The sequence below is a fragment of the Salmo trutta genome, chromosome 5 (assembly GCF_901001165.1).
Source record: "Salmo trutta chromosome 5, fSalTru1.1, whole genome shotgun sequence".
In the NCBI taxonomy this organism is placed as follows: Eukaryota; Metazoa; Chordata; class Actinopteri; order Salmoniformes; family Salmonidae; genus Salmo; species Salmo trutta.
In genome coordinates, this window is record NC_042961.1 from 29,708,364 (window position 1) to 29,734,500 (window position 26,137).

Here is a 26,137-nt window from a genome sequence, read left to right on the forward strand (position 1 = left end):
TGTGGTTGAATCTATGTTTGAAATTCACTGCTCAACTGAGGGACCTTGCAGATAATTGTATGTGTGGGGTACAGAGATGTGGTAGTCATTCAAAAATCATGTTAAGCACTATTATTGCACACAGAGTGAGTCCATGCAACTTATTATGTGACTTTATAAGCACATTTTTAGTCGTACCATTAAAAAGGGGTTGAATACTTTTTGACACAAGACATTTCAGCTTTTCATTTTTTATTCATTTGTACAAAGTTCTAAAATCATTATTCCACCCTGACTGTATGGGGTATTGTGACACAAAATCTCAATCTAATCAATTTTAAATTCAAGCTGTAACACAACAACATGTGGAAAAAGTCAAGGGGTGGGAATACTTTCTGATGGAACTGTAGTTATTTTGATCAAACATATGTAATCCTCCATTTCCGATTATAGTATTTGTCAAAGACAGACACCTGACAGTGAATGTGTTCTGGTCCAGCTGAGTGGTCATCAGAGTACATTATCATAATGCGGTGTGTGAGGTGAGCGCATGCAGTGGCGGTTCTAGACCATTTCAACTGGGGGGGCCAAGCTGGGGCCAGTTGTACTGTTAGAGGGGCCAGTTACATTAGACGTTATTGTTGTCATATCGTTTTCTTCACTGCATTGCAGGCATTAGCAGGCAAAAGACCATTTTCCGCATTGCCACTGTCTAATAACGGATGTAAAAAATGAACGATAGCAAAAATGTGTTATGTAAAAATTATTTCATACTCCACATTTAGGGGGGCCACAAGGGGGTCCAAAATTGTTGTCACAGGGGCACTGGCCCCCCTGCCCCCCCCCCCCAGAACCGCTAGTGAGCGCATGGCCGACCAACCATGATGACCAAGGAAGTGACAGAGAGCGTATTGTCCTGGGAAATTAGTGTGTGTGTGTCTAGGACAGTCAGAGGAAATAAGTGTATCTGTGTGCGCGTGAGGAAATTAGCTGTGCTTCATTAAGCCTGGCTGCCTCTCTGGCCTAGTTTGCCACGTCTGATACCTTAAGTAGCCACTCTGAAAGAAAATGTATGTGTGTGTGTGTGTGTGTGTGTGTGTGTGTGTGTGTGTGTGTGTGTGTGTGTGTGTGTGTGTGTGTGTGTGTGTGTGTGTGTGTGAGTGAGTGAGTGAGTGAGTGTGTGAGTGTGTGAGTGAGTGAGTGAGTGAGTGAGTGAGTGAGTGAGTGAGTGAGTGAGTGAGTGAGTGAGTGAGTGAGTGAGTGAGTGAGTGAGTGAGTGAGTGAGTGAGTGGTCTGGTGTGTGTAGACAGCAGGATGGATGAGGGCTGACATGACCTTATTAGGACTCACTTACCAGAGTGCTTCTACTGTTCTGTCTCTACAGCAACCAGCGGAAGGGATTAGTGTTCACCAGACATGATCAATGTTCATTATGGAATATGAGAGAATGGGGGCAGGGGGGAGAGAGAAAAGTACAGATACAAAAAGAGAAGAGAGAGATGGCCAAGTGCAAGAGGAAAACAGGGAAAGAGCGAGGCAGGGAGGGAGAGAGAGAGAGAGAGGGAGTGTGAGAGGAAGAGAGAGATGGAAGATACAGAGACTGGGAGTGGGAGAGAGTGAGAGAAAGAGAGAAAGCGAGAGAGACTCTTCATAAAGACTGGTCTGTATAATAATATGCTAATCAGGATCAGGAACGGCACGTCCTTGCCTGGTCAGCCTGTCACTAGACATGTCCCCAAATGTCCCAAACAGCCTAATTTACTATTTTAATAATGAGAACAGTAATGGTCAGTGAACTAAGAGACAGTATAAGTCGATTTAGAGGTTAAGTTGTCAATCAAGAGCAGCAAATGTAAATGTGATGTCTTTAATACATAGATTACGTTAGATGAAACTCTGGACTAAATCTTTTTACACTTTGCAATAATCCAGGACTGTTTCAAGCACTGTCCATTAATCTGAGATGACACAGCTATCCAAGGCACTGCATCTCAATGATAGAGGCGTCACTACAGACCCTGGTTCGATTCCAGGCTGTATCACAACCGGCTGTGATTGGGAGTCCCATAGGGCGGCGCACAATTGGCCCAGCGTCGTCCAGGTTAGGGTTTGGCCAGGGTAAGCCGTCATTGTAAATAAGAATTTGTTCTTAACTGACTTGCCTAGTTAAATAAAGGTTAAATAAATAAAACATTTATAAAAAAAATACAATATAAAAGTGTAACTGTTTTAATGCATTTTCAATGAAGATATATTCTGAAAATACGTTTTCATATTACGGTGTGACAGAGTCATTCTTAACGAAGGTGGTGATAAACGTGGGAACATACTGAGGCAATATGAAAGTATTTTTCCAGGACAGAAAATGCTCTAGTCCGGATGCTGTTATGAATGATAAGATGAGGGTAGAGAAGGACTGGGGCTGTTTTTCACCATGAAGCCTAACCAAAAAAGGTTATGAGATGAGATAACAAAATTGCACAGGAAATGTGAGTTAGTGCTACAGTCGCTTCAGCATTTAGATAAGGTTTTACTGTCCATATGGATCTCTCCTCCTGCCATGAGCCCATCGCACAATGATGGCAACAAACACACATACATACTAACACACAAACACACATAGACGTTCTTCCAGTCCACACACAAGCACAACCAGACGCTCTTTTAACCAGCATACACACACACGTCCCTCACACTGATATAAAGTGACCAGGCCGCACTGCCTGCAAACAGGCCATCAGATTGGACAGTGAACGCCAGCCACGCTATCTAACCTGACAGCACTGATCACACACACACACACACACACACACACACACACACACACACACACACACACACACACACACACACACACACACACACACACACACACACACACAGGCCAGTGAGAGGTGGTCCTGCTATCTAACCTGACAGCACTGATCACACACACACACACACACACACACACACACACACACACACACACACACACACACACAGGCCAGTGAGAGGTGGTCCTGCTATCTAACCTGACAGCAGAGATTGCTGCTTTCATTAACATCTGACCTCTCACCCCGCCTCCCCCCTTCCCTCCCCCTTCTCTCCGAATTTCCCTGTACCCCCAACCCCTCGTCCCCATTACTGTCCCGTCGCACTAACGTGATTGAAGTGGCCACAATCGGACATGCCAAATCCCCCTACAAACACAGACACGCACATGCATACACACACACACAGCCCTGGCCTATCAACACACACAGTTTTGGCCACGCAAGGCGACAAGAGCACTAGTGACAAGTCGCAAGCCCCTGACGCTCTTGTAAGATGGCGTCATACTGAATGGCCACCGCTTTGCGAGCTCTGAACCCAACTTTGCTATTTTGTGAGTCTTTTGGCGTTTAGTTTTACTTTATTTTCACGAAATGTATCCGCTATCGTTTCTTATAACTGACAAGAACTTTTGAACATCAGATCGGCAGTTATTTACCTAAATTCCGGCTTCGACTCATCTGCTCTGGGCTCTTTCTGTAATTCCGACCCAATTTTTGGGTTATCCAAAAGGAAACGCCGGCGTTATAGAGGCAAGAGATGGGGAGTACTTGCTAGATTAAGACGAAGGGAAAACTAGCCACCGCTTCCCTCCATTCTATTGGCCAATGTACAGTCACCTGATAATAAGATGGATGACCTCCGATCGCGGATTTGCTACCAACGGGACTCTCGTAACTGCAATATTCTCTGCTTTTCTGAAACATGGCTTTCGGACAAGATACCTGATTGTCAAATGCCTTTTCAGCTGTTACTGTGACATTCCACCTCAGGAAAAGAAAAATAACAAGATAGCACTTAACAAACTGTATGAGGCTATAAACAATCAGGAAAACTTGCACCCGGAGGCTGCTTTCCTTGTTGCCGGCTATTTTAATTCCGCATCATTAAGTCACGTGATCCCCAACTTCCATCAACATGTCTCCTTTGCCACTAGGGCCAGAAAATTCCTAGACCTCTATAACTCTACCAACAAGCAAGAATACAAGGCTCTCCCTCGTCACCCCAGTCAGCAAATCAGATCATGACTCCGTACTCCTGCTTCCTGTTTACTAGCAGAACATCAAACGGGAACCTGTGACTCGCTCCGTTGAGAAATGGCAATCAGAACCAGAGATTATGCTGCAGAACTGCTTTGCTAGCGCTGATCGGAATAAGTTCAGAGACTCCACCGATAGCATCGACGAGCGAGCCACCTGCGCCACCGGCTTCATTAGAAATGAATCGGAGACGTTGTCCCCACAGTGAAAGTTTGCTGTTTCCCCAATCAAAAGCCCTGGATTAACACCAAGGTTGGCGCTAAACCAAAGGACAGGGCTACCGCACACAGGGCTAGATCTGCTTTCATATGATTGAATAATGGGATAAAGTTATCTTTACATATGTGTTGTTTGTTGTCACTTATTAAGCATCCTAAATCTCTTTTCTGGTCCATTTAAAGGATTGCTGTAAATCATCTTTTTCCTATTGCCATTATTTTGTTTCTTTTCCGCATACGTTTTATATCCTGAAATCTTTAAGTATTCTGAAAATATTTTTAGCAAGGAGGGCATTGCGTTTTCAATATTGGTCAGGTATATCAGGAGATCATCTCCAAATAAGTTTATTTTATATTAATGTTTATTAATCCTGATACCTGTTACGTTTGGGTCATGTCTAATTATTTCTGCAAGCAGTTCAATTGCTAGTGTAGACAGAAGGGGGAGAGAAAACATTGCTCTCTTGTGCCCTTTTCTAAAGAAATTTCATCCGATAATGTATTATTTGTGCATATATTTTTTTGCTTTAGGACATTTACAGGGCATTTGGAAAGTATTCAGACCCCTTGACTTTTTTCACATTTTGATACATTCCAGCCTTATTCTAAAATTCATTAAATCAATTTTTTTCCTCATAAATCTAAACCCAAAACCCCATAAGGACAAAGTGAAAACAGGTGTTTTGTCACAGCTGTCTTCAGTGAAATAGGACCAAGGCACAGCGGAAGTATGGATACTCATATTTTTTAATGTTAAAAAAAAAGGAGTAGAGCATCCACTTGAAACAAACAAAACAACAAACAATACTCACAATAGCAACAGCGTGGCAGGCTCAAACAAAACGCAGCAGTGCACACAACAATTCCCCACAACCCCAAAAGGCAAAGTAGGCCACTTATGTGTGACTCCCAATCAGCCACAACCCTCTACAGCAGTGCCTGATTGGAAGTCACACGGTCAAAATTAATGAAACACAAACACACAGACTCTTCTGCCACGTCCTGACCCAACTACACCCTGTACTGGTCAGGACGTGACAGTACCCCCCCCCCCCCCCTTAAAGGTGCTAACCCCGGAAGCACCTTTAAAACAAAACCCAAAAAGAAAAACAACCCCAAACAACAAAACAAAAATTCCCCTCTACTAAAGGGAGGGAAGGGAGGGTGGCTGCCGTCAACGACGGCACTGTGCTACACCCCCCCTCCCCAACCCACCTATATCAGGAGGTGGCTCCGGTTCTGGCCTTTCCCGGCAGTCGGGCCACTCTGGCAGTTCGGGGCAGTCTGGCAACTCGGGGCAGTCTGGGCAGTCTGGCAACTCGGGGCAGTCTGGGCAGTCTGGCAGCTCGGGGCAGTCTGGGCAGTCTGGCAGCTCGGGACAGTCTGGGCAGTCTGGCAGCTCGGGGCAGTCTGGGCAGTCTGGCAGCTCGGGGCAGTCTGGCCACTCCGGCAGCTCGGGGCAGTCTGGCCACTCCGGCAGCTCGGGGCAGTCTGGCCACTCCGGCAGCTCGGGGCAGTCTGGCCACTCCGGCAGCTCGGGGCAGTCTGGCCACTCCGGCAGTTCGGGGCAGTCTGGCCACTCCGGCAGTTCGGGGCAGTCTGGCCACTCCGGCAGTTCGGGGCAGTCTGGCCACTCCGGCAGTTCGGGGCAGTCTGGCCACTCCGGCAGTTCGGGGCAGTCTGGCCACTCCGGCAGTTCGGGGCAGTCTGGCCACTCCGGCAGTTCAGCGCAGTCTGGCCACTCCGGCAGTTCAGCGCAGTCTGACCTCTCTGGCGACTGTTGACTTACTGGCAGCTCTGACGACTGTTGACTGGCGGGCAGCTCTGACGACTGTTGACTGGCGGGCAGCTCTGACGACTGTTGACTGGCGGGCAGCTCTGACGACTGTTGACTGGCGGGCAGCTCTGACGACTGTTGACTGGCGGGCAGCTCTGACGACAGTTGACTGGCGGGCAGCTCTGGTAATGGTTGACTGGCGGGCAGCTCTGACGACTGTTGACTGGCGGGCAGCTCTGACGACTGTTGACTGGCGGGCAGCTCTGACGACTGTTGACTGGCGGGCAGCTCTGACGACTGTTGACTGGCGGGCAGCTCTGACGACTGTTGACTGGCGGGCAGCTCTGGTGATGGTTGACTGGCGGGCAGCTCTGACGACTGTTGACTGGCGGGCCGCACTGACGACTGTTGACTGGCGAGGCTGGGTTCACGCACTTGAAGCCTGGTGCGTGGTGCTGGTACTGGGCGTACCCAATTGTGACCACGCACCTCCATGCTCGTGCGGGGAGCTGGCCTGGGGCTCCATTCTTGCCCCGCAACACACCCCTTGTGCCCCCCCCTAAAAAAATTCTTGGGGGTGCCTCTCGGTCTCCCTTACCTCGCCAGCCTTCTTCCACTGCTTGGTCGTGTGTTGGTGGGAAATTCTGTCACAGCTGTCTTCAGTGAAATAGGACCAAGGCGCAGCGGAAGTATGGATACTCATATTTTTTAATGTTAAAAAAAAAGGAGTAGAGCATCCACTTGAAACAAACAAAACAACAAACAATAGCAACAGCGTGGCAGGCTCAAACAAAACGCAGCAGTGCACACAACAATTCCCCACAACCCCAAAAGGCAAAGTAGGCCACTTATGTGTGACTCCCAATCAGCCACAACCCTCTACAGCTGTGCCTGATTGGAAGTCACACGGCCAAAATTAATGAAACAACACAAACACACAGACTCTTCTGCCACGTCCTGACCCAACTACACCCTCTACTGGTCAGGACGTGACATGTTTAGAATTTTTTGCAAATGTATTCACATAACATATAAAATTACTTTATTTGCATAAGTATTCAGATCCTTTGCTATGAGACTCGAAATAAAGCTCAGGTGCATCCTGTTACCATTGATCATCCTTGAGATGTTCTTACAACTTGATTGGAGTCCACCTGTGGTAAATTCAATTGATTGAACATGATTTGGAAAGGCACACAACTGTCAATGTAAGGTCACACAGTTGACAGTGCATGTCTGAGAAAAAACCCAGCCATGAGGTCGAAGGAATTGTTCGTAGAGCTCCGAGATAAGATTGTGTCGAGGCACAGATCTGGGGAAGGGTACCAAAACATTTCCGCAGCATTGAAGGTCCCCAAGAACACAGTGGCCTCCATCATTCATAAATGGAATAAGTTTGGAACCACTAAGACTCTTCCTAGAGCTGGCCGCCCGGCCAAACTGAGCAATCGGGGGAGGTGACCAAGAACCCGATGGTCACTCTGACAGAGCTCCAGAGTTCCTCTGTGGAGATGGGAGAACCTTACAGAAGGAGCACTCCACCAATCAACATCGCTGGAGCACTCCACCAATCATGCCTTTATGGTAGATTGGCCAGACGGAAGCCTCTCCTCAGTAAAAGACACATGACAGCCCGCTTAAAGTTTGCCAAAAGGCACCTAAAGACTCTCAGACCATGAGAAACAAGATTCTCTGGTCTGATGAAACCAAGATTGAATTCTTTGCCCTGAATGCCAAGCGTCATGTCTGGAGGAAACCTGGCACCATCCCTACGGTGAAGCATGGTGGTGGCAGCATCATGTTGTGAGGATGTTTTTCAGCGGCAGGGACTGGGAGACTAGTCAGGATTGAGGGAAAGATGAACAGAGAAAAGTACAGAGAGATCCTTGATGAAAACCTGCTCCATAGCTCTCAGGACGTCAGACTGGGGCGAAGGCAGTGATGCTCCCCATCCAACCTTCCAGAGCTTGAGAGGATCTGCAGAGAAGAATGGGAGAAACGTAATTTTACAGCGGGTTTGCAAGTCATAAATTTTTTTTATAAAATGACATTGTAATATAATGAAGTCCTTCCTTTTCTCTCTCCCAAACCAAATCCATCCCTCTCCACCACCCCTCCCAGTTCTCCCCCTTCTACACCACCCAAGCCAACCTTATCCCAACCTCCAATCTTTACTCACCCTTGCCCACCCAAGCCAACCTTGTCCCACCCTCTCATTCTTTACCACCCTTACCCATCCAGGCCAAGTTTATCCCAACCTCCCGTCTTTTCCCCCTCCCTTCTTCTCAGACCCATTATACCCCTCCATACAACTACTTACTTATCCATTCTCCTTCATTCACATACAACATTTACCCTATGCTTCCTCACACCCATTCTCTCCAACCCCCTACACTTGTTCATATTCCCCCTCCTTCACTCTACCATTCATAAGCACAGATTCATACACACATCTACTCACACCCTCTCGCCCACACATTACAAACACATTCATAGAACAGTTATTGACATTTTCTGACATACATCATATATATATTCATATGTCTATGTATCTTATTGCCATTGGCTAATTCTATTGTTACTTCCTAGAGAAGAACAGGTACTTGGGAACAATAGATTCAAGGTTGTGTTGGGGGAGGGGGAAATAATATAGTCTCAACATAAGATAAGCTGGTCTTGGGCATCACTGTATGTAGCGTAGTGTGCTTATCACTTTTTTCCGCTTCTTCCTCTCTTTAGGGCTTTGGGCTCTCTTTCACCTGGAAAGGTTTCCTGTAGCCTGTTCAGGGATTCATCAGCACTCCATCCTCTGTGTTGCCTTCCATACCCACTGCACTGCCAGGAATCAGAGTTGAGACTTGGTTCCTTTTTCCTCCAATGACTGCCTGATCGGAATAAATTGCGTGTGTTTTTTCCTCAGCTTAACAGACAGGGCTCTTTTTCCCCTTGTGCCTTCAGAATGTTGACTTTGGTCTAATAGTTCCACAGCTTAAAGATTGACATGCAAGGGTATTTATCGCTGCAGATCCTCTGGTGATACATCTACGCCAAGCTCCTCTGAAATCAACTTGATCACGTAGCTGGAAAGGTCTCCTTTTTCCTTGTCTTCCGGTAGGGACAATATTCTCATGTTGTTTGGACTCATTCTGTTTTCTTGCTGGTGCAGTTCATCTTCTAAAGTTTGCACATTTGCTTCCAGAAGGCCAATTTTTTGGTCCTGTTCATCCACACCCCCCTCCCCCTTATTTGCATATCTGACACGATAGACTCTTCTTTCATTTTGAGCAAATCTACTTTTTTAACAACAGATTGTAACAGTTCATTTGTTTTGATGAGCATTTTAGCAATTATTTCCTGTCTCACCCTTATCTGTTTCACCTGTCTTTGCGCTTGTATCCACCACCCTCCAGGTGTCGCCCATTTTCCTCATTATCCCCAGTGTATTCATACCTGTGTTCTCTGTTTGTCTGTTGTCAGTTTGTTTTGTTTTGTCAAGCATACCAGCGTTTTTTCCCGTGCTCTCTAGTTCATGTTTTCTAGCTTTCACGGTTTTTGACCATTTTGCCTGCCCTGACCCTGAGCCTGCCTGTCATTCTGTACCTTGTCACACCACCCTGGATTACTGACCTCTGCCTGCCCTGACCCTGAGCCTGCCTGCTGTTCTGTATCTTTCGGACTCTGCTCTGGACTACTGACCTCCGCCTGCCCTTGACCTGTCTTTTGCCTGCCCCCCTGTTTTTGTAATAAACTTTTGTTACTTCGAAGCTTTCTGCATCTGGTTCTTCTCCTGAGCCTTGACATTTCCTGGATATACTTTATCTGTTCATTGCTCTAATTTGTATCTCCAAGTTGTTCTTCGTCTTTTCCTCTAAGGGAAGCTATGGCTTGGTGGGTTCGAGTCGCAGCATCGCTTTACCGACAGATTGGTTCGCTGACCGCTCTCACGTTTGCTTGGGGATATATTGAGCTATCGATTTTAGTCACACATGCACTAGATACAGCCAATGAATACAGCTCTCAGCATCACAGCCAAATGCAAATGTGATCAACAGTGAGAGAAAGAGCAGAACATCTTCAAATGTGGTACTAAATATCACAACATGAAGAACATAAAGGGCTTAGATTTTTCATTAGTGCTAAACATGATATTCACTTCAATACAGCAACTTAACTAATTATGATGTATTGGTGGCATTTCAGCGAGAGTGACAATGTTTTACCTTAGTTGCCTTGACGTTTTTGAAACACTGTTTTTCCCTTGTGGGGAACACACACCGTGATGTTTTTATCCAGTGAATTGTACACTTTATGTAGCTTTAAATGTTAAAGGTGTGGCGAATGTTCATTTCTATTAGAAGGGATGAGGCTAGAATACGCCTCAGCGCACAGCAAAGATCCCACACAAACGTGCATGAAGGAATACACACACACACACACCGTTGATGTCATAGGTAAGGTCAGATCTACTCTGTTTCTGCTGGTAACCCTGCAGACCGCTTTCTAAGCGAGCGTTTCCCCCCCCCCTCTCTACAACAAATGCTGTACACACATACACACACTGACACACACACTTACATTCCAGCATATGCTGGTTAGCTTCCATCAATGCGCTTTAGTGGTGCCTGGGGGGACCAAAAGGTCAGAGTCACACACACACATATTCCTGTCCACACACACACATACAGTCACTCAAAACCCTCCCGGCTGTGCAGGCAGAGATTTGTGAACAGCAGCACTTTTAGCATTAGCACCATTGGAGCATATGCCTGTACACACACGCACCACGCACATCAGCACACACACAACGTTAGCACCAGTGAAGCATATGCTGGTTGTTTTTCTCCTGCTTGAGTTGAGTCTTCCTGAAAGGTTAAGCATGGAGCACATAAGAGAGCAGGCAAAGAGCCACACACACACACACACACACACACACAAGGCCTCAGGCTGTGAACACTTTCTAATGTAAAACAGGGCCACATGAGACAAAGGCAGAGAAGTGCTGCTGCGATCCTCGTGGTCATATTTTTCAAACAAATTTTCACTAGACTACTTTGCTATAAAATTAGAATACATTCAAATAACGTTGAATGGCTGGAGATGAATGGTTCTTACTGTTTCTGTTTCTTTCTCTCAGAGTCGTTTCAGGTGGTAGTTCGAGGGAACGGTTTTCTCCACGCCAGAAACACCGACCAGGTCCTCTGTAGCTTCAAAATCAACGACACACACACTCTGGGTGAGACACACAAACATACATGTTTATGTAAGAAATGGGGACATCATTTTGTCTATAATTATAAACTAAGAACATGTCTAATGAATCTCTCACACACACAAATACTCACACACACATATTTTCTGTATTTATTTGCAACATTAAAACTACAGTACACAGTTGAAACAAGTGGTCACTGCACCTCTGTTTTGGTAAAAAGCTGAGGGATGGCCCTGGAGAAATGTAACCACTCTCAAATTCATAGACAAAGCCATGGACTGACCATCCAATTATAGTTTAAACCATGTTTTGAGGCTATACAGTGTTTGTTTATGCAAACATTGGAGTAAAACAAGCTTATATTTGGGGTTCTGATGGGTTACAAAAGTTGAACTAAGCTCATTATAATTTATATTCTTTAAGAATCAATGGGGATGGGCCTACCGACAGGCGCAGTGGTTTAAGGCGTCACTACAGACCCGGGTCTGATCCCGGGCTGTGTCGCAGCCGGCCGCGACCGGGAGACCCATGAGACGGCACGCAATTGGCCCAGCGTCGTCCGGATTAGGGGAGGGTTTGGCCATCCGGGATGTCCTTGTCCCATTGCACTTCAGCTACTCCTTGTGGTGGGCCGGGCACATACACGCTGACTTCGGTCGCCAGTTGTACGGTGTTTCCTCCGATACATTGGTGCAGCTGGCTTCCGGGTTAAGCGAGCAGTGTGTCAAGAAGCAGTGCGGCTTGGCAGGGTCGTGTTTCGGAGGACGCATGGCTCTTGACCTTCGCCTCTCCCGAGTCCGTATGGGAGTTGCAGCGATGGGACAAGACTGTAACTACTAATTGGATATCACGAAATTGGGGTAAAAACAATCAAAAATAGTGAACCAATGGGTGTGTATCATTCATTTATAAGTCCAAAAATGAATGTAGCGACTAAGGATTCTAGCTTTAATATGATGTTAAACCTCTTCAATTAACATAATATTATGTTTCTTTAGATGAGAGGCCTGCTGGTGTAGAGGAAACTTTCCTGCTCTGTCCTGCTCCTGTTATAGAGGAAGTAGGAAGGTAAGTTACTCCTTTACCTACTGTAGTATTCCAGTGTATTCTTCAATCCTGCATGGTCCTAGAGTGCTACAGGAAGTTAAGTCATTAGTTCCAGCCTACTAACCTGCACACTCTGTAGCGCTCTGCCACTGCTGCTGGATTGGTAGATTGGTTTAGCAGATCAGTGTCCTTGAACGAATTAGGGCCAAAGTCGTTTGTTGCTGTGATCAATCAGTCACCGCTAACAACCTTAGACAGTAATCAGAGAGAGAAAGAGTTAGAGAGAGGAAAGAAAAGAATAGAGGAGGAGAGATGTAGAGCCTAGGAACATGGTTTAATGAGACTTTGAAAAAACGCAGGAGAAAGACAGAGTGTGTGTGCGTCGAGTTTGCTTGTGTGCACGTGAGTGTGTGTATGAACACAGTCACTACGGAAGTATGCCATGTCTAAAGCCTTCACCCCAGCATCCTCCATAGCCACCCCAAATTTGAAAGGACCTCAGGGGGCAGAGAAAGATCTACTCTGGGCTGGAAGCTGGGACAAACTGCCCCCCAGCCCAGCGCATAATTATACCGCTGTCCCCGACCCACAGACACCTCCAGGTGATCAACTGTCTTGTTGCTTTCACTCAGAAGTCTGGGGAGGGCTTAAGATTTTTTTGACTCGCGGTTAGATCGATTCACCACTGCAACACCACTCTTAAAGACACTATTTGTTTGCAAGCTGTAGCAAGGAGAGAGAGTATATTAGGTGTCTTTGTTTACTGTGGCATTGGATTTAGAAGTTGGTTTGGTGAGTATATTTTATTTCTCAATTTCTCTGTCTGTTATTAGTCAGTATAAGTCTGCTTAGGGATGGATCGAAATTTACAGAATGGTTACTTGGAGGAGGGAGGGTCATGCTTTTAAAATTTCAGTCAAAGGGAGGGTTTAGTATTTGTTAAATCTAGTCCAGCGGAGGGTCAATATTTCAATATTTCTCAGTGTTTAAGAATTAATACCTTATTAGGCTAGATATCGATGTGTGCCCGATGCTGTCCCCCATTTCTGATTCTCCACTTGGCGCGCAATATGAAGTGCGCTTATAGGCTATTTAATGTAGTCTCAATTATTATCCATAACCTATTGGCTATAGGCTACAAAGTGCATGCTCAGAGAAGCACAGGACAAAGGTTAGATTTTTAAGATAGCTGCTGGGATGGTGTAAATAAAACTAAACTGCATTACACACTGCAGCGGATATTCCAGCCCCGAGTCCTGGCCTGCTCTGCTCTTGCTGATCCAAAACGTTTTTGTGTGCTGTTTAACCAATGGCTGTGCTGCGTAGGAGGAAGAGAGTCAAAGGTTTCTTCTGACATTTTTTGTTGTTGATTAAGCCTAGTCCAAAAATCTTGCACGTGGACTAGCCTATAGCCTAAATTCTGTTCAGTTTGAAATTGAGAGCGTGAAGATTAGGAGGACCGGAGGTCAACTTTGATAGCTTGCTATTACTATATTTGATTTTATTAAAAACAATATGTTTCTTGCCATTATGTATTTATCAGAGTTATTAAACTCTCAATAAGTCAGAATCAAGTAACGTACAATGTGGTGCTGAAACATGAAGCAGTAGCAGATGCAGCAGACACAATACCCCATAATAACAACACAAAAATATATTTTTTATATGTTTACACATTTATTCAAAATAAAAACCGGAAAAAACGTATTTACATAAGTATTCAGACCCTTTGCTATGAGACTTGAAATTGAGCTCAGGTGCATCCTGTTTCCATTGATCATTCTTGAGTCCACCTGTTGTAAATTCAATTGATTGTACATGATTTGGAAAAGCACACACCTGTCTATATAAGGTCCCACAGTTGAGAGTGCTTGTCAGAGCATAAACCAAGCCATGAGGTCAAAGGAATTGTCCGTAGAGCTCCAAGACAGGATTGTGTGGAGGCACAGATCTGGGGAAAAGTACCCAAAAATGTCTGCAGCATTGAAAGTCCCAAGAACACATTGGCCTCCATCATTCTTAAATGGAAGAAGTTTGGAACCACCAATACTTTTCCTAGAGCTGGCCGCCCGGCCAAACTAAGCAATTGGGGGAGAAGGGCCTTGTTCAGGAAGGTGACTAAGAACCGGATGGTCACTCTGACAGAGCTCCAAAGTTCCTCTGTGGAGATGGGAGAACCTTCCAGAAGGACAACCATCTCTACAGCACTCCACCAATCAGGCCTTTATGGTAAAGTGGCCAGACAGATGCCACTCCTCAGAAAAAGGCACATGACAGCCCACTTGGAGTTAGCTAAAAGGCACCTAAAGCACTCAGTCCATGAGAAACAAGATTCTCTGGTCTGATGAAACCAAGATTGAACTCTTTGGCCTGTATGCCAAGCGTCATGTCTGGAGGAAACCTGGCACCGCTCATCACCTGGCCAATACCATCCCTAAGGTGAAGCATGGTGGTGGCAGCATCATGCTGTGGGTATATCTTTCAGTGGCAGGGAGACTAGTCAGGATTGATGGAAAGATGAACGGAGCAAAGTACAGAGAAACTTGATGAAAACCTGCTCCAGTGTGCTCAGGACCTCAGACTGGGGTGAAGCTTCACCTTCTAACAGGACAATGACCCTAAGCACACAGCCAAGATAACGTAGGAGTGGCTTCGGGTCAAGTCTCTGAGTGTCCTTGACTGGCCCAGCCAGAGCCCGGACTTGAACACGATCGAACATCTCTGGAGAGACCTGAAAATAACTTTGCAGCGACGCTACCCCTCCAACTTGACAGAGCTTGAGAGGATCTGCAGAGATAAATGAGAGAAACTCCCCAAATACAGGTGTGCTAAGCTTGTAGCGTCATACCCAAGAAGACTCAATACGGAAGTGGTCAGATTACGCGGATGCTACGCTACAGGACTATTTTGCTAGCACAGACTGGAATATGCTCCAGGATTTATCCAATGGCATTGGGGGGAATACCACCTCAGTCACCGGCTTCGTCAATAACTGCATCGACGGCGTCGTCCCTGCAGTGACCGTATGTACGTATCCCAACCAGAAGCCTTGGATTACAGGCAACATCCGCACCAAGCTAAAGGCTAGAGCTGCCGCTTTCTAGGAGCGGGACACTAATCCGGACGCTTATAAGAAATCTTGCTATGCCCTCAGACGAACCATCAAACAGGCAAAGCTTCAATACAGGACTAAGATTGAATTCTACTACACCGGCTCTGATGCTCGTCGGATGTGGCAGGGCTTGCAAACTATTACAGATTACAAAGGGAAACCCAGCCGCAAGCTGCCCAGTGACGCGAGTCTACCAGACGTGCTAAATGCCTTTTTATGCTCACTTCGAGGCAAGCAACACTGAAGCATGCACGAGAGCACCAGCTGTTTGATCACGCTCTCTTTAGCGGATGTGAGCAAGCCCTTTAAACATGTCAACATTCACAAAGCTGCGGGGCCAGACGGATTACCAGGAAGTGTACTCAAAGCATGCGCAGACCAACTGGCAAGTGTCTTCACTGACATTTTGAACCTCTCCCTGACCGAGTCTATAATACCTACATGTTTCATACAGACCACCATAGTCCCTGTGCCCTAGAAAGCGAAGGTAACGTGCCTAAATGATTACCGCCCCAAAGCCATGAAGTGCTTTTAAAGGCTGGTCATGGCTCACATCAACAACATCATACCAGAAACCCTAGAGCCACTCCAATTCGCAACAAATCCACAAATGACGCAATCTCAATCGCAATCCACACTGCCCTTTCCCACCTGGACTAAAGGAACACCTACGTGAGAATGCTGTTCTTTGACTACAGCTCAGTGTTCAACACCAAAGTGCCCACAAAGCTCATCACTAAGCTGAGGAGCCTGGGACTGAACATCTCTCTCCGTAACTGGATCCTGGACTTCCTGACTGGCCACCCCCAGGTAGTAAGGGTAGGAAACAACACATCTGCCACGCTGATACTCAACACGGGGGCCCCTCAGGGGTGTGTGCTTAGTCCCCTCCTGTACTCCCTGTTCACCGACGACTACATGGCCAACCACGACTCCAACACCATCATTAAGTTTGCTGACAACACAACAAAGGTAGGCCTGATCACCGACAACGATGAGACAGTCTATAGGGAGGAGGTCAGAGACCTGGCAGTGTGATGCCAGGAAAACAACCTCTCCCTCAATATGAACAAGACAAAGGAGTTGATCGTGGACTACAGAAAAAGGAGGTCTGAACAGGCCCCCATTAACATCGATGGGGCTGTAGTGTATCGGGTTGAGAGTTCAAGTTTCTTGGTGTCCACATCACCAACAAACTATCGTGGTCCAAACACACCAAGACAGTTGCGAAGAGTGCATTTTAACACCTAAAGTTCTACAGCTGCACCATCAAGAGCATCCTGACCGGTTGCACCCCTGCCTGGTTTGGCAACTGCTCGGCATCTGACCGTAAGGCGCTACAGAGGTTAGTGTGTATGGCCCAGTACATCATTGGGGCCAAGCTTCCTGTCATCCAGGACCTATTTACTAGGCGGTGTCAGAGGCAGGCCTAAGAAATGGTTAAAGACTCCAGTCACCCAAGTCATAGACTTGAGCGCAAAGTCTATGTCCAAAAGCTTCCTTAACAGCTTCTACCCCCAAGCCGTAAGGCTGCTGAACAATCACTCAAATGGCCACCCGGACTATTTACATTGACCCCCCCCCCCCCCCTTTGTTTATACACTGCTGCTACTCGCTGTTTATTATCTATTCATGGTCTCTTTACCCCTACCTACAGTGCCTTGCAAAAGTATTCATCCCCCTTGGCATTTTTCGTATTTTGTTGCATTACAACCTGTAATTTAAATTGATTTTTATTTGGATTTCGTCTAATGGACATACACAAAATAGTCCAAATTGGTGAAGTGAAATGAAAAAAATAACTTGTTTCAACAATTGGAGGGAAAAAAAATGAAAATTTGTGAATGCATATGTATTCATCCCCTTTGCTATGAAGCATCTAAATAAGATCTGGTGCAACCACTTACCTTCAGAAGTCACATAATTAGTTAAATAAAGTCCATCTGTGTGCAATCTAAGTGTCACATGATCTGTCACATGATCTCAGTAAATATACACCTGTTCTGAAACGCTCCAGAGTCTGCAACACCACTAAGCAAGGGGCACCACCAAGCACCACCATGAAGACCAAGGATCTCTCCAAACAGGTCAGGGACAAAGTTGTGGAGAAGTACAGATCAGGGTTGGGTTGTAAAAAATATGGACAGATACTCCAGCGGAGATTGGAGTATCTGTCCATAGGACCACTTTAAGCCGTACACTCCACAGAGCTGGGCTTTACGGAAGAGTGGCCAGAAAAAAAGCCATTGCTTAAAGAAAAAAATAAGCCAAAAGGAATTCTGGGAGACTCCCCAAACATATGGAAGAAGTTACTCTGGTCAGGTTCGACTAAAATTGAGCTTTTTGGCCATCAAGGAAAACGCTATGTCTGGCGCAAACCCAACACCTCTCATCACCCCGAGAACACAATCCGCACAGTGAAGCATGGTGGTGGCAGCATCACGCTGGGATGTTTTTCATCGGCAGGGACTGGGAAACTGGTCACAATTGAAGAAATGATGGATGGCACTAAATACAGGGAAATTCTTGAGGGAAACCTGTTTCAGTCTTCCAGAAATTTGAGACTGGGACGGAGGTTCATGTTCCAGCAGGACAATGACCCTAAGCATACTGCTGAAGCAACACTCAAGTGGTTTAATGGGAAACATTTAAATGTCTTGGAATGTCCTAGTCAAAGCCCAGACCTCAATCCAATTGAGAATCTGTTTTTTTTTATTTTCGCCTAAAATGACATACCCAAATCTAACTGCCTGTAACTCAGGCCCTGAAGCAGGATATGCATATTCTTGGTACCATTTCAAAGGAAACACGTTGAAGTTTGTGGAAATGTGAAAGGAATGTAGGAGAATATAACACAATAGATCTGGTAAAAGATAATACAAAGAAAAAACTAACCGTTCTCCTACTTTCATTTCACATTTCCACAAACTTCAAAGTGTTTCCTTTCAAATGGTACCAAGAATATGCATATCCTTGCTTCCCTGAAGCAACAGGGAAGCTACAGGCAGTTAGATTTGGGTATGTCATTTTAGGCGAAAATTGTAAAAAAGGGCGGATCCTTAAGTGGTTTAAAAGCTTACATTTTTCTGTGTCTGTCTGGTGTGGAAAGGTAGGCCTAACTTTTTAAAATACCATGCTCAGTTACCTAATGATGGCTCATATTTAATTATTTGCAAACAGGGACAGTTTCGTTGCAAACAAGACACACTGATTTGGCATTGGAGAAATATGATAAGATAAACACATAGGCCTATCTATCTGTCCATTCTTAGCCTGTAATTTCAGTAATTTGTGTGGTATTAAAAAACGTTTCTGGTGATATGTAAAAATTAGGTAGAATTGCATGATTTTTTTTTTAAATGCACTTTTTTCTTATACTGCAAATAGAATGATAGATTTGTACGATGCTTTTACTGTAAAAGAGATCTTTCCACCCCTACTCTTGTCCACATGGTCTGCAAACCCACATCTTCTGGCCCGCAGCCCACGTTGACACGTAATGCTTACTGAACAAAGAACGTATTCTAAAACTGCATATCTAAAACTCTGGTCTGTCCAAGAAGTGAGGGTAAACAGTAGACCTGTTCTCTTCTATCCACTTTGTTTTCATTATTATTTTGGGTATAGGGGAGGGTCACTTGTTTTTTTTCAAGCTCTCAGGGAGAGTTTAGATAAAATATGTTTTGCTGAAGGGGGGGCCATCTATTTGCGTTTCAGGGGTCTGATTTTCTCAATGTAACCCTTATTATAAATAATGTTCACTCCCTTAAGCCAACTCCTTGTATACTGTTCAGCAAAAACTAGAACGGTAGAACGGAGCAGTCAATACCTGGCTGTCAGGTTGGCTCGTGCCCACAACCACACCCTCACCCCCCACTCCCTATAGGCATAATTGTTGCTTCTCCATTTCTGTGCCCATAATGGTGCCCATGAGTCTCTGTGTTGTTCTATTACTGTTACTGAGTCACCCCATTAGTACATGCTCTACCAACAACACTTGGGGCATGTGAGTAAGAGGAAATCAACTGTAAACAACCCAAGAGCGAGACGATGAGGCCTGTTTTTATACCCTAAAAAGGTCATCATATTTCTATCTTTCACACTTGTCTGAAAATGCATAATCATAAGGTTATTTTTTAAAACATGATGGTTGATGGTTTGGTTATGTATCATTAACAATACTTTATGTCTAACTGCACTGAGTATACCAAACCCCTCCCCCTTTTGCCCTCAGAACAGCCTTAATTTGTCAGGGCATGGACTCTACAAGGTGTCGAAAGTGTTCCACAGTGATGCTGGCCCATGTTGACTTCAATGCTTCCCACAGTTGTGTCAAGTTGGCTGGATGTCCTTTGGGTAGTGGACCATTCTTGATACCATTCTTGAGTATGAAAAACCCAGCAGCTTTGCAGTTCTTGACACAAACCGGGTGCACCTGGCACCTACTACCATACCCCGTTTAAAGGCACTTAAATTCTTTGTCTTGCCCATTCACCCTCTGAATGACACACATACACAATCCATGTCTCAATTATCTCAATGCTTAAAAATCCTTCTTTAACCTGTCTCCTCCCCTTCATCTACACTGATTGAAGTGGATTTAACTACTGACATCACTAAGGGATCATAGCTTTCACCTGGATTCACCTGGTCAGTCTATGTAATGGAAAGAGCAGGTGTTTTAATGTTTTGTATACTCAGTGTATATTTTAAATGTTCAAGAGCATTTGAGGGCCCATAAGATGTAAGCCCCCCCCCACACACACACACACACACACACACACACACACCCCTCAGCCCTGTCTCATATGATGAAGTCATCATTGCTGCTGTCACGCAAGCACATGGTGACTGGAAACCTTCTGGAAGAAGCTACACAAACACATATACACACACACACTCATGGCGGAGGGCTGATTGATGGGTGGGTCGATGGCTCTGTCACCAGGGTGCTAATCGCACTGTGCCCCCTGCCTGCCCAGAGAGGGAGAGAGGGAGAGAGAGAGAGAGAGAGAGATATAGAGGTGAAAGAAAAGGGGGAAAAGGGAGAGGGAATACATGTTTTTCTGTGAGTCTCAGTAGTAATCTCTGGTTTTCTCTGTTGCAGAGTTAAACAATTTCATACTGTTCTCCATTCTGTCAGAAAGAGATGAGGAGGGAGGGGAGGTCCTAGAAGGGAGTCTGGGGGGATGTACTCCGTCTCTCCTCCCATCCCCTCCCCTCCTCACCTCCCCCTTCTCCCTTTTCCATTTCCTGTCTTTGTCTGCTCCCTCCTTTCTCATCCACCCTCAAATGACCTCAACCCCCCTTCCCCTAGCCTCCCCCTTCCCTTCCCTCCCCTCCCTCAGTCCTAAACCACACTCTCAATGACCCCTCTCTTCGATTGCCTCCTAAATCATTACAACTCACTTACACACTCTCCTCTCATATATCAACCCACCAACCTCAAATCACACAAACACACACACACACACACACACACACACACACACACACACACACACACACACACACACACACACACACACACAAACACACACGCACAGTGCTCCCCTCTGTATGTGTCTCCACGATCTGTGTTGTAGATAGAAGCACTAACATTAGGGAGAGGAAGTCATTCAGTGGCCTAATGACAACTTTCCACATTGGGACTCTGGAATCAACCCAAAGTCCACAGGTCCCATCCTTTTTAACACTTGCTGGCAGTCGACAATGCAATCCTGACAAATGTTACTTTGCTACCCTAACCCCGTAAAGATGCATTCCCCAATACGGTAAGCCTTACAGGTCCCATACCTAACCAAAGTCCACAGGGCCAAATGTGCCAAATGTGATGGCTGTCAGAAAGCAGATGTTAGTGAAAGAGAGCAAGAACAGACAGATACAGAGACAGGAATGTGTTAATGGCCTATATATTATTCATGCTTCAGATTTCTAAAGAAAGCCATGAGTATCAAACATAGATCTGTGTGCAGGTGCGCATCCACGTGTCCGTTGACATGATGCATGTAATGTCTTGCGTTCATGCTAAAGCCTAATTTATAGTTTTTCATAAGACAACGACATTATGCAAGTATGCAACTCAATTAACCATGCAAAATGGCGATCCTGCGTGATTGCATAGAGACTCAAATTGTGGGCTGCACATATTTTTGGTCCTCAAGTACGCAGAACAGCCATTGTAAGTAACTAATTGTGTACTTGCACTGTTTACTTACAGTACATAAGGCATATATTAAGCTTAAGTCTGAAAAGAGCATGGATGTGTTTTTTCAGGGGATTTGGGGGAAAAAATGATGGGTTCTGAAATGTGTGTTGCGAGGGTTGATGGGTAATGTAGTGTTGTGTGTGTGTGTTGCAGGGTGATCTATCTACAGGTCAGTATGAATGAAGGACTCTCCTACATCACCAGTTCTGTTCACATCACCACCATCGAATGTGTGAGTACAGCGATGTTCGACAACATAAACAAAGGCTCCAAAAGTGACAGAATAATAATGATCGTCTGGAACGTCCTGTGTGGAAGCACCCCACGCTTCAATATACTTTGTATCCCTTATTTACTCAAGTGTTTCCTTTATTTTGTCAGTTACCTGTAGAATGAAGGGAGAGGTATCGCTCGAGTCGCAACAAAATGACATATAACGTTGCGAATGACACAGTTTCATGTGTATAACATTTAAAGACCTGCATCACTATAATAAGAGCTTTTCCAGTTCTAAAGGGAAGTATTTGAGTGTTTTCGGGACCTTTGTTCATGTGTTTTACGGGCTCCCATACTACACAACGAGGATGAAGAAGTGATTTGCTGTTTGGGGTTTCTCAAAAACATGTGAAATCACAAAAAAAGGTGACTGGACCCTTCTATAACACACCATTTACATCAAAAATTGAGATTTTGTTGTAAAAAAAAGAAAACTTCTTTGGGGCGGCAGGTAGCCTAGTGGTTAGAGCGTTGGGCCAGTATCCAAAAGTTTACTTGATCGAATCCCCGAGCTGACAAGGTGAAAATCTGTCGTTCTGCCCCTGAACAAGGCAGTTAACCCAGTGTTCCTAGGCTGTCATTATAAGTAAGAATTTGTTCTTAACTAAGTGATATTCTGAAATAGTAAGCAACATTCAGCAACACATATCCTGAAGCAATTAAAAATAATGTTTGTTGGTATAATTTTGCCCTTTTTGTATTTCTGTACTTCCTATAGTTTCCTCCTCTTTTTTTCCTCCACCTATTCTCTGCGGTCTCCTCTGCTCTCTCTGTCATCAGAGGAGGCTGTGAGTATGTTCTCTCTTTCATCTTTTGATCTGTCTGTAGTCACACCAGAACTGTACCTTAATCCAGTAAATAGCCCCCCTTCAATCTCATCTCAGTCTAACTCCAAACAAGATACCATATTGGTTTGCAATTACACCTTTGCTGTGTCTCTCTGTGTAGTTTGATGGGACCATCCTGCTGATCTCATTGCTAGTTCTGACACTTTTGTTGGGCCTGCTGTTCATGTGGTGGTTCTGGCCCCTCTGCTGCACCTTGGTAAGACTAGCTCTTGTGTCTTCATTCAGTAGATTCAGGGGTATTACTATGGGAATTGTAGTTATTTTGCGTATAGAGAGGGAGGATGTTTTGTTGTGTTTAATGTATCTTCTTCCTGATTTACTTGTTCAATGTGAATGGTTCTCTCTCCAGGTCATACAAGAGCCCCCACCACCTCCTCCACCAGAGCCAGTAAGTCACACACATAGATATTCTAAAATTCCGTTTTCCTGATGTTGCTAGGATACAAATGTCCATTCTAGTGTTATATTTAATTATGTGGTCACCCAAGGAAACCCCTCTACATGTCTGAATTGTTACACAGCGTGCACCTCCACTCCCATACTCATATTTATACAAATAAAACCTTTAATTTAAATTTCTAACTAACTCTTCCCATGTCAGGAGTCTGATGATGAAGATGGTATGCCCAAAATGCGATGGCCCACAGTGGACGCATCCTACTACGGAGGGAGAGGGGTGGGGGGCATCAAACGCATGGAGGTACACCTTCGAGCGCATACGCACACACACACACACACACACACACGCGCGCACACGCACACACACACAAATTATAGCAGTGCCGACCCTGTGCGGAAATAGATATCAGATAATATAGTACTGTCTGAAAGGAATTCCTGTCTTTTGTGTGTGTGTGTGTGTGTGTGTGTGTGTGTGTGTGTGTGTGTGTGTGTGTGTGTGTGTGTGTGTGTGTGTGTGTGTGTGTGTGTGTGTGTGTGTGTGTAGGTGCGGTGGGGGGATAAAGGCTCTACAGAGGAAGGGGCTAAGCTAGACAAGCCTAAGAATGCAGTGGTGAAGATGCCTGAACAGGAGTATGAAGCGTACCAACCCAAACCACGCACACCCAAGCCCTGGAAACCTCCTCAGGACAGGAGGTGGTACACACCTATACAGGTAACACACAAACATAGAACATCGCTAGCTCATTAGGGTTTCAAAACACAATACACCATAATGGCAAAGCGAAAATTTTAGAATGTGTTGCAAATTTATTACAAATAAAATACAGAAATACCTTATTTACATAAGTATTCAGACCCTTTGATATGAGAGTCGAAATTGAGCTCAGGTGCATCCTGTGTCCCTTCATCATCCTCAAGATGTTTCTACAACTTGATTGGAGTCCACCTGTGGTAAATTCAATTGATTGGACATGATTTTGAAAGGCACACACCCGTCTAAATAAGGTCCCACAGTTGACAGTGCATGTCAGAGCTAAAACCAAGCCATGAGGTCGAAGGAATTGTCCGTAGAGCTTAGAGACAGGATTGTGGTCAAGGCACAGATCTGGGGAAGGGTACCAAAACATTTCTGCAGTATTTAAGGTCCCCAAGAACACAGTGGCCTCCATCATTCTTAAATGGAAGAAGTTTGGAACCACCAAGACTTCCTAGAGCTGGCCACCTGGCCAAACTGAGCAATCGGGGGAGAAGGGCCTTGGTCAGGGAGGTGACCAAGAACCCGATGGTGACTCTAACAGAGCTCCAGCGTTCCTCTGTGGAGATGGGAGAATCTTCCAGAAGGAAAACCATCTCTGTAGCACTCCAACAATCAGGCCTTTATGGTAGAGTAGCCAGATGGATGCCACTCCTCAGTAAAAGGCACAGGACAGCCTGCTTGGAATTTGCTAAAAGGCACCTAAAGGATTCTCAGATCATGAGAAACAAGATCTGATCTGGTCTGATGAAACTAAGAGTGAACTCTTTGGCCTGAATGCCAAGCATCAAGTCTGGAGGAAACCTGGCACCATCCCTATGGTGAAGCATGGTGGTGGCAGCATCATGCTGTGGGGATGTTTTTCTGTGGCAAAGACTGCGAGACTAGTCAGGATTGAGGGAAAGATGAACAGAGCAAAGTACAGAGAGATCCTTAATGAAAACCTGTTCCAGAGCGCTCAGGACCTCAGACTGGGGCGAAAGTTCACCTTCCAACAGGACAACGACCCTAAGCACACAGCCAAGACAATGCAAGAGTGGCTTCGGGACAGTCTCTGAATGTCCTTGAGTGGCCCAGCCCGGACTTGAACCCGATTGAACATCTCTGGAGAGCCGTGAAAATATCTGTCCAGCGACGCTTCCTATCCAACTTTACAGACATTGAGAGGATCTTCAGAGAAGAATGGGAGAAACTCCCCAAATACAGGTGTGACAAGCTTGTAGTGTCATGCCCACGAAGACTCGAGGTTGTAATCACTACCAAAGGTGCTTTAAAAAAGTACTGAGTAAATGGTCTGAATACATATGCAAATGTGATATCTTCACTTCTTCACTCTTCTCTTTTTTATTCACTCTCTTATTCCTCCTCGTCCTCCCCAGCTAATAATGTTTTTGAAATAATATGTTACCCAAATGTTTGAGTTTCCAGTTTTCCATTAGTTAGGGGAACATTCCATCTATGTTAACAAAAACCTTCAGAGAATTTCTTTTGCATTATTTGGTGTTAAAGATAGGAGAACATTCCCTTAAGGTCAAGCAGAACATCTATATATCTACGTGGTTACAATGTTCTCAGAATATTTAGTGCCTTAAGAAAGTATTCACACCCCTTGACTTTTTCCACATTTTGCTTTGATACAAGATGGGATTAAAATTGATTTAATTCAATTTTTTTGTCCACAATCTACACAAAATCCTGAAAGTGGAAGATAAATTCTAACATTTGCAAAACATTCCTACAAATACAGTATATCTTGATTACATAAGTTTTCAACACCCTGAGTCAATACATGTTAGAATCACCTTTGGCAGCGATTACAGCTGTGAGTCTTTCTGGGTAAGTCTCTAAGAGCTTTGCACACCTGGATTGTACAATATTTGCACATTATTCTTTTCAAAATTATTCAAGCTCTGTCAAATTGGTTGTTGAAAATTGCTAGACATCCATTTTCAAATCTTGCCATAGATTTTCAAGACGATTTAAGTCAAAACTGTAACTAGGTCCACTCAGGAACATTCAATATCTTCAACTCCAGTGTGTAGTTGGCCTTGTGTTTTAGGTCATTGTCCGGCTGAAAGGTGAATTTGTCTCCCGGTGTCTGTTGGAAAGCAGACGGAACCAGGATTATAGGGTTTTGCTTCTGCTTAGCTCTATTCCATTAATTTGTATCTTAAAAAACTCCCTAGTCCTTGATGATGACAAGCATACCCATAACCAGATGCAGCCACCAC

The 26,137-nt window shown here is 45.0% G+C and overlaps 1 protein-coding gene across 2 annotated transcripts in view; it reads left to right on the top strand.

The window, feature by feature from the left end:
• LOC115194031 (anthrax toxin receptor 1) overlaps nt 1–26,137 on the top strand; it is a 68,878-nt gene that overhangs the window by 7,648 nt on the left and 35,093 nt on the right. For both annotated transcript variants that reach the window (XM_029753296.1, XM_029753295.1), the window contains exons 10-16: nt 11,182–11,280; nt 12,258–12,327; nt 21,780–21,858; nt 22,851–22,946; nt 23,100–23,138; nt 23,352–23,450; nt 23,697–23,864. In XM_029753296.1, the coding sequence (XP_029609156.1) occupies nt 11,182–11,280; nt 12,258–12,327; nt 21,780–21,858; nt 22,851–22,946; nt 23,100–23,138; nt 23,352–23,450; nt 23,697–23,864 (650 nt within the window). The remainder of the gene's footprint in view (nt 1–11,181; nt 11,281–12,257; nt 12,328–21,779; nt 21,859–22,850; nt 22,947–23,099; nt 23,139–23,351; nt 23,451–23,696; nt 23,865–26,137) is intronic.